Genomic DNA, 9,299 nt, shown 5'->3' on the forward strand with positions numbered 1-9,299 from the left:
CAAATGATTTAATAACAATTTATTACCAGACAGAATATTACGAGATATTGCTCCAACAGACAAGGATAAAGCGCGTTTTACAATATGCCAAGCCTTTTCCCGACACATCTCACATCCCAAAGAGGAGAAATGTAGTGGTGGATCAAGAAGGAGTTGGGAAGGGGAGAGGGGCAACATCCTCTGAGAGCGAACGAAGAGCCCCACATATTTGTTGCGTTTTTATTAACGTAAACGTAAGACAAGTTTAAACTAAAGTTTTATTCTTTATATGTAAAAATTATTTTTTTTTTTAAACATCAACTTCCAACAGTTGATTTATACTTAACTTTGCACGGAGAGGCAGAGGACTACACATGTAGGAGTAGTTTGCTTATACATGTATATGTACATGTAGTATGATGTACATTGTAATAATGAAAATGTAATGTATTGAAGAAAATCCTGTAATGTCACATGCAAATGTTCAATATCACAGGATAAATGTTAGATATTTTAATAACAGATCAAGCATTCCAGTTTCTAATTGCTTCATTGAAAAGACCAATTGGTTTGCGGCAGATTTTTGACGTTTGCGTCAATATAAGTTTCTTGTTGTATATTGCTTAACGTCCCTTTCGAGAATGTTTCCCTCATATGGAGACGCCATCACTTCCCGGTGGAGAGCTGCAAATTTTGTCCAAAACTCTGTACTGAGGGCCATTAAGCAGGGAGGAATCTTTTTGTGCCAGCACCTTCTGGGACACGGGACGTTGGTTTAAATGTCACATCCGAAAGACCCGTCTTCACGTCCCACAGTGGGATTCGAACCCAAGACATAAGGATCAACTCCTTACTTCGCGACTCTAGAGCAGACGCTCTGAACAATGCGCAACGTGAGCGACCATTATACGAAGAAAATAAGGGGATATTTCATCATCAGAGAACACCGATACCAAAGCTGTGAACACGTGTCGTATGGACCCGCGGAGCTATACTATATTCCGGAAAAGGCAAGCGAAATTATAAGAAAACATGTTTCGAGAAGAGAATGTAACAGTACGACATTTAACTCTGGACACGACATAGTCCAGACTTTTTACTACCATTTCTAATTATGATAACCAAAATATTTTTATATCACTTGGTGGGATTTCTTAGCAGTATTCCAGGGTCTTATGTTGGACTTAAGAACATCCCCACTTCTAAAGATATGAAGTCCTAAAACTCAGAATCCCATGGGAGAATGGTGGGATTTTCAGTCCCACCAACTATCCCACCATTCTCCCATGGGAGAAAAAATGTCAGATGGGATATTTTCTCCCAGGGGATTTTTTCTCCCATGAATTTGTTCAAATGGGATAAATCCTACGGATATTGACATTCAATGAATTTCTCCCATACATTGTGAAACATGGAATATATCCCATACATTATGACGATGACAAATTTCTCATCACAATATATAGAATATATTCCATGTTTCACAAAGTATTGGAGAAAATAATTCATTGTCAATATCCATGGGATTTATCCCATTTGAACAAATTCATGGGAGAAAAAATCCCCTGGGAGAAAATATCCCATCTGACATTTTTTTCTCCCATGGGAGAATGGTGGGATAGTTGGTGGGACTGAAAATCCCACCATTCTCCCATGGGATTCTGAGTTTTATGACTTCATATCTTTTGATGTGGGGATGTTCTTGAGTGCAACATAAGACCCTGGAATACTGCTAAGAAATCCCACCAAGTGATATAAAAATATTTTGGTTATCATAATTAGAAATGGTAGTAAAAAGTCTGGACTATGTTGTGTCCAGAGTTAAATGTCGTACTGTTATGTAATGTCCCATGAAATTGCAAAACAAGACTAGAATTTCTAAAGGACGAATCATCGGAATTCAGTGATGTTTAGATGAATTTAAGATGTGATCTAGCGAACCAAAGTGTTATATATTCAAAGTGAAATTTGCTTCTTACATACGTATTTATGTATTTATCTACAAAAAACTCAATTCATTAATCTTGTTATTGAAAATGAAGGATCATAATCCTCCCGTTCTGTGTAACCGCTGCCATTTTGATGCCTCCTGCCTTGTGGAAAAAATTACAATGAAACAGTAACTAAGTACTGTATGACTGTTTAATAAAAACATTGACTACAATTTCATGAATATAAATTTATAGTTATCCAACCTTTGAAAAACTTGTAAAAATATGTGTATCATTGTAGTTGCATTGACATTTTTCTCTTTCTTTTCCCCACCACCCACACATCTTTTAACCCTCAATATATCTTCAAGATGTTACTGCTTTTAGATGGGGGAGTGCGAGAGAGATGATTTTTAAAATTATTTTAATACTTTTCATAAATGGTTATATTTTCATGAATAACTGCTGGCACAGTTAAAGTAATAACTTTTAGTTTTGTAGTTGCTGACACGATCATTGTATTGAACTTACAAAATGATGACTCCAAACGACACTTAAAGCAATTCTTGTTACAGAAACTTCAGTTATAGTTCCATAACTTACTCCGTTTTAAAAATAAATTGTTCAAACGTTAAGCACGCTTAGCGTATCAAACCAACTGCATGGGAGATAAAAACTCCGTTTGCAGGTGATGAAGGTTTATTGCTGCAAATGAAAGAATTGTATTAGTGGTATGTTGTTTAACGTCCCATTCGAGAATTTTTCACTTATATAAAGACGTCACCTTTTGCCGGTAAAGGGCTTCAAATTTAGACATATACTCGGCACTCGGGGCCATTGAGAAGTGAGGGTTCTTTATCATGCCAGCGCCTTCTGTGACACGGGACCTACGTTTTTTAAGGTCATATCCGAAAGATCCGTGTCTTTCACTTCTAATGCCGAGCGTTTGGCAAAGGAACAGTCAGTTCCTATGTTTACGTCATAGGTTTGACGCGGCTCTACCACAAGGCTACCTTAACCCCTTCCATGGCATATACGATTTTCTACGCCTCTGGCGTGAAAAACGTGTATAGTGTAAACAAATATTCATAACTTCTTTAATTCTGCGAATATTGGAATAATTTTTGTATCATCAGAAAAAGGGAACAATTGCAAAGAAAGTTTGTTCTAAATATTTTTTAATTTGATTTACCAGTTTTTTGGTATCTTGAGTTAAACAACGTGTATTATTCAAGTGATTTTTGCCGCGATCGAAATCCACGCGGTACAAACAGTTGTCAAATTTTCGTGGCAAAACACGTTTAAACAACTTCAGAAAATATCAAAACCAAGTAGTTTATCCAATTAGATATGTTAGAAACTAATTATCTAGTAAAAATATACATAAGCACGTTAGATAATGATAGAAAATGTTTTTAGTTGACCAATTCAAAAAAATATTTCTGAGAGGAACGTTCGTATTACGATATATGGATATGGAATTTCCCCGGAAGAGAAAAAAACCAGAAGTCTCTGTCGAGACTGAAGCTCTACTGGTTTGTACTTATAGCAAAGGAAGAGAAAAGTTCTTAAGATGTTGGGAATTGAAACTTTACAACAGCAATAAAAAGAATAATGATCCTTGATTAAGTCTCTTTATGTTCTTAGTATAGTCTACTTGCATGCCACATGCCACATTATATTATAATCAGACTTAAACTGCAGGAGGAGAAGCATTTTGAGATTTTTTAACAGAAATTTCTATTTTTAGTTACCATGGCAACACCGTTCATCGAAATCAAAAACCAATACACAGAATTACATATCTTAGTGTAGTCTACTTGAGTGCCAAGTTATATTGAAATCAGACCAAAACTGTAGGAGGAGTAGCATTTTGAAAGAATTTCACAGAAATTTCTATTTTTAGCAACAAGGCAACCCCGTTCATCGAAATCAAAAACTGATAAACAGAATTATGTATCTTAGTGTAGTCTACTTGTATGCCAAGTTATATTGAAATCGGACCAAAACTGTAGGAGGAGTAGCATTTTGAAAGAATTTCATAGAAATTTCTATTTTTAGTAACAACGGCAACACCGTTAACCGATACACAGAATTATGTATCTTAGTGTAAACTACCTATGTGCCAAGTTATATTGAAATCAGACCAAAACTGAAAGAGGAGTAGCATTTTGAAAGAATTTCACAGAAATTTCTATTTTTAGCAACAACGGCAACACCGTTCATCGAAATCAAAAACCCATACACATAATTATGTATCTTAGTGTAGTCTACTTGTATGCCAAGTTATATTGAAATCAGACCAAAACTGTAGGAGGAGTAGCATTTTGAAAGAATTTCACAGAAATTTCTATTTTTAGTAACAACGGCAACACCGTTCATCGAAATCAAAAACCAATACACAGAATTACATATCTTAGTGTAGTCTACTTGAGTGCCAAGTTATATTGAAATCAGACCAAAACTGTAGGAGGAGTAGCATTTTGAAAGAATTTCACAGAAATTTCTATTTTTAGCAACAAGGCAACCCCGTTCATCGAAATCAAAAACTGATAAACAGAATTATGTATCTTAGTGTAGTCTACTTGTATGCCAAGTTATATTGAAATCAGACCAAAACTGTAGGAGGAGTAGCATTTTGAAAGAATTTCATAGAAATTTCTATTTTTAGTAACAACGGCAACACCGTTAACCGATACACAGAATTATGTATCTTTGTGTAAACTACCTATGTGCCAAGTTATATTGAAATCAGACCAAAACTGAAAGAGGAGTAGCATTTTGAAAGAATTTCACAGAAATTTCTATTTTTAGCAACAACGGCAACACCGTTCATCGAAATCAAAAATCGATACACATAATTATGTATCTTAGTGTAGTCTACTTGTATGCCAAGTTATATTGAAATCAGACCAAAACTGTAGGAGGAGTAGCATTTTGAAAGAATTTCACAGAAATTTCTATTTTTAGTAACAACGGCAACACCGTTCATCGAAATCAAAAATTGATTCACAGAATTATGTATCTTAGTGTAGTCTACTTGTGTGCTAAGTTATATTGAAATCAGACCAAAAATGTAGAAGGAGTAGTATTTTGAAAGAATTTCACAGAAATTTCTATTTTTAGTAACCACGGCAACACCATTCATCGAAATCAAAAACCGATACACAGAATAATGTATCTTAGTGTAGTCTACTTATGTGCCAAGTTATATTGAAATCAGACCAAAACTGTAGGAGAAGTAGCATTTTGAAAGAATTTCACAGAAATTTCTATTTTTAGCAACGACGGCAAAAACGTTAATCAGAATCAAAAACCGATACACAGATTTATGTATCTTAGTATAGTCTACTTGTGTGTGAAGTTATATTGAAATCAGACCATAACTGTAGGAGGAGTAGCATTTTGAAAGATTGTTTACAGACAGACAGACAGACAGACGGACGGACTACGGACGCATTACTATCGCATAAGCTCTTCTGGTCTCTGACCAGTAGAGCTAAAAACAAGTAAAAAACTGTTAAAAATACATGAACAATTTTTTTTACAATAAAGAAGATGGTTTTCTTGTTTTGATTAAAAAAAAAGAAAACATGCGAAAATATAATGAATTCAGTCGGGATCGTTCTGCGTATATTTGGCAACGTTCGTAACACATGTCAACAATATGGTTCTTGCGACATTTCTTCATCCCCAGAATCGTCAGATATAGATACAGACGAAGAATTTGACGACGATTCATCCGAGTCTGGATCAGATTTTGATCAGGATGATTCAGACAGCGACCATTCCTTTGGAAGTGAGACAGACAGCGATGACAACCAGGACACCGATTCCACATTATTTGACCTTGATAGCCAGGCCAGCGACATTAGAGATTCTGAATTCTGGACTGATGTTGTGGAAGACTTTGATGTTCCAGACTTCATCGATAGTTCAGGTCCCACTCATCAGCTCTCTTGGGATGCAAATCCTCTGTTATATTTCCTGCTCTTGTTTCCCTCGAGTCTGGTACAGGTACTTGTGGACAACACCAATTCGTATGCTGCTCAGAGTGGAGCCCTGGGTTGGACCGATACCACCATCAACGAGATGAAGGCATTCCTCGGCTTACAAATTCTGATGGGGATTATTCAGCTTCCCAGATACACTATGTATTGGTCATCTGATAAGTTTATCGGTAAGTTATCAAATTTGCACCTGTGTTTTTTTTTTCTTTGGAATACTTTCTGTTAAAAATAATGTTCATGTTACAATTTCAAAAAATATTATCAGTCATTTTCCTTTCCAGATTTTGAAAAGTACATTAAATTTTATTATATTTACAACGAACATTGATCCATTTTTCCTTGATAAAAAAATAAAAATAAGGAATATTATTACATGTAATGAACTTAATTATGCTAAGTTCATAATTGCTGTGCCTCACACTGTCTGGAAATGTTCATGACTACATTGTTTACTTTTTTTGGTCTTTGTTTTGTGTGTGTAACAAGATATAAACATAATGTAATGTACATTTTTGTTTCTGTCTATGAATTGCACACCAATTCAACTTGTTTCATTTGTATTAAATTTATGTTTGTATTTCTATTCAAACAATGTTTATTTAGATATTGAGCTGACAAATGTCTTTAAACCTTTACAATAAAACAACTCGGATCATAAAGTTTCTAAATATTGAGGAGTATGTTGAATAAATGAAAATACTTTACACCTGCTTAGTGCTCTTCTGGAATTGGCAGTGTAAGTCATTTAAAATCGTTTCATAATTTCTTTTTTCATTTTCTAAAGGTAAAATCCATTTAGTTTTGAATTTGTTTTTTAAATTGACATTGATAAGTGAAATTTACAATCATATGCAGGTAACATTGGTTTTCAAGAGACGCTGAGTTTGAAAAGATTTGAAAAGCTCACTCGGTATTTCCATCTAAGTGATAATACTACTCAGGGAGCCAGAGGTACATCTGAATTTGACAGGTGTGCAGTTTATAATGCTCTATTTTAATAGTTAATCAATATAAATATTCTAGAAATTATTCAACAGTGATCTTAAATTAATTATAATTGATATTAGTTACAGAAAACCAATAATCAGTTATGAAATTGATACCGATTCACATCACTATAGTTTAGTGTCTTCGTTTTGTTTTATACATTTATATTTCACATTTCTTTTCAACAGATCACATAAAATAAGACCTTTATTTGACGAGACAAGAAAGACATTCCGGAGTCAGATGAATCCACCTAAGCAGCAGGCTATTGATGAGGGCATGGTTAAGTACAAAGGGAGATTTTTTGCAAGACAATACATGCCAAATAAACCGGTCAAGAGAGGTTTTAAGGTTTGTATCAATGAAATGCCTATTTGCATTCAATAAATTAATATTGTGATACACAAAATAATGTAATTTTGTTAAAATTATTATTTACATATTTAAAAAAAACACTAAGGAAGCATAAAAAATATTTTTATATGATGATGAGGTGGATCAGGGAATGGATGAGAAGGACAGGTAATCATCCCCCCACTGGTCCACCGGCTAATGTATATGTCTCTGAAATGATAGGTGAATAGTTATAAAAAAAATCTGATGCAACAAAATATTTTTTTCAGATATTCATGAGATGTGATGAGGATGGTTACTGCTACGATTATTGGCCATATATGGGAAAACATAACTTTTTTCATGGAAAGTCACTAGGAGAAAGAGTCGTCAAACACTTGTGTAGACCATTGAAATACAAAGGCCATCATGTGTTCTTTGACAGGTTTGTGTTTGAAACAACTTAAAATGACTTCAACATTGTTCAACAAGACTGATTATAGATTCATTATCAAAATAATTTCATACTTTTCAATGTCTAATAGTTTTATACTTTATATAATATCAGGTTCTTTACATCCATTTCCTTGGTGCGAACCTTGCTTCAGAATGGGATTTTTAGTTGTGGGACAATAAAGAGCGACTCAGAAGGGTTTCCGCCAGAGTTAAGAAATCCGGATTTAAGAAGAGGGGAGACATTACAGATGCAGCACGACCAATTGCTTGCCACTGCTTGGAAAAATAAGAAAACGGTATTACATATTCATTGTCTTCATACAGACATGTACAATGTTTCAACATTAAATAAAAATTGCAACATTTATCACAGTCACACTTCTACCTGCAATTATTAAACTTTCCACTAAAGATTTATGGAGGACATAAAGTAGATCTGATTAATGATATTCCTGTGCACTTTTTTTGTCTATATCTTTGTTAAAAATCTCATAGTGCAAATATGGTTTCAGTGCTTATTTTAAAATCCCAAAGAAGTATTTTGATTACAGTATTTTTTTTCAGAAGTATCATTATCAGGAACATGATATGAATTTTTAAAAAAAGTTTGAAGTGCTTCAAATATATCTATATGTAGCCTAAGGTTAATTTCCAGCTAGGCCTATATCTCTATGTAATTTTATTTTAGGTACGTATTTTGAGCACTAATTGTAGTCCGTTTGGAGATGGTCCAGTTGTCCGCCGAACTCGTGGTGGAAACTTTGTTGAGGTTATGTGTCCTCCACCAGTATCTTCCTATCAACGTTATATCAGTGGAGTTGACAGATGCATGCAACACCGCGAAAAGAATCCTGTTGGCAGACCATCCAAAAAATACTGGAAGATTTTCTTCAATTTTGTTATGGAAGTTTGCCTTATAAATGCGTTTGAAATTTTTACTATAACACCTGGTAAGGATCTTCCTGCAAAAACAAGGTTTGACCTGCTGGATTTCAGGATGGAGATGGCTCAGCAACTTATTGGAGGCTTCAGAGGAAGAAAGCGGGGCCATCATTTACAGGGTATTCTTGACCCCCCCTCATGTTTTTTGCCATCTGGATCACCTAAAGTCAACATGCAAATGGTGTACCAAACACGGAGAAAAGAAAAGAAAGGAGACAGTTTATGGTTGTAAAGGGTGTAACAAACACTTGTGTAGTGAACAGTGTTTCAGGGAATTTCATTCTGATGTTAATCTCTAGGATCAGTTTGTTACATAAGTCACATAATAATGCTTGGAAAATTTGTATGAGACGTAACTTGCAGGAATACATAAAACATAGGATTACTGTACATTACAATGACTCAAAGATCCAGGTTAATATTCCTTAATTTTACACAGTATATTTCAAAATTTGAATACCATGTATAGAGGCATATCAAATCTTCTAAATCTTATTTTTGAAGCTAAAATTTTAATTTGTAAATCTCCTTAAGTTTGCAAGTTAAGAATGATGGTGTCTACTCAAAGAGGTATTCTTTTTTCAATTATGCAGCATTGTCCTATGTCATAGATCAAAGTTCAACTTCATTCTAATTTTGAAAAGTCTATGAATTATAAAGG

General features: G+C 34.3%; 1 protein-coding gene across 1 annotated transcript; it reads left to right on the top strand.

Moving 5' to 3' along the window:
* Nucleotides 1-7,140: 7,140 nt before the first annotated feature.
* On the top strand, nucleotides 7,141-8,094 carry LOC134260981 (piggyBac transposable element-derived protein 4-like). The gene is made up of 3 exons (XM_062743481.1): nucleotides 7,141-7,258; nucleotides 7,531-7,685; nucleotides 7,809-8,094. Exons 1-3 carry the CDS (start codon nucleotides 7,151-7,153, stop codon nucleotides 8,092-8,094), a joined length of 549 nt encoding a protein of 182 aa, XP_062599465.1. The 5' UTR covers nucleotides 7,141-7,150.
* The last annotated feature ends 1,205 nt before the right edge of the window (nucleotides 8,095-9,299 follow it).

Source organism: Saccostrea cucullata, unplaced genomic scaffold (genome assembly GCF_032062105.1).
Source record: "Saccostrea cucullata isolate Sc308-1 unplaced genomic scaffold, CSIRO_AGI_Scuc_v1 ctg2574, whole genome shotgun sequence".
NCBI lineage: Eukaryota > Metazoa > Mollusca > Bivalvia > Ostreida > Ostreidae > Saccostrea > Saccostrea cuccullata.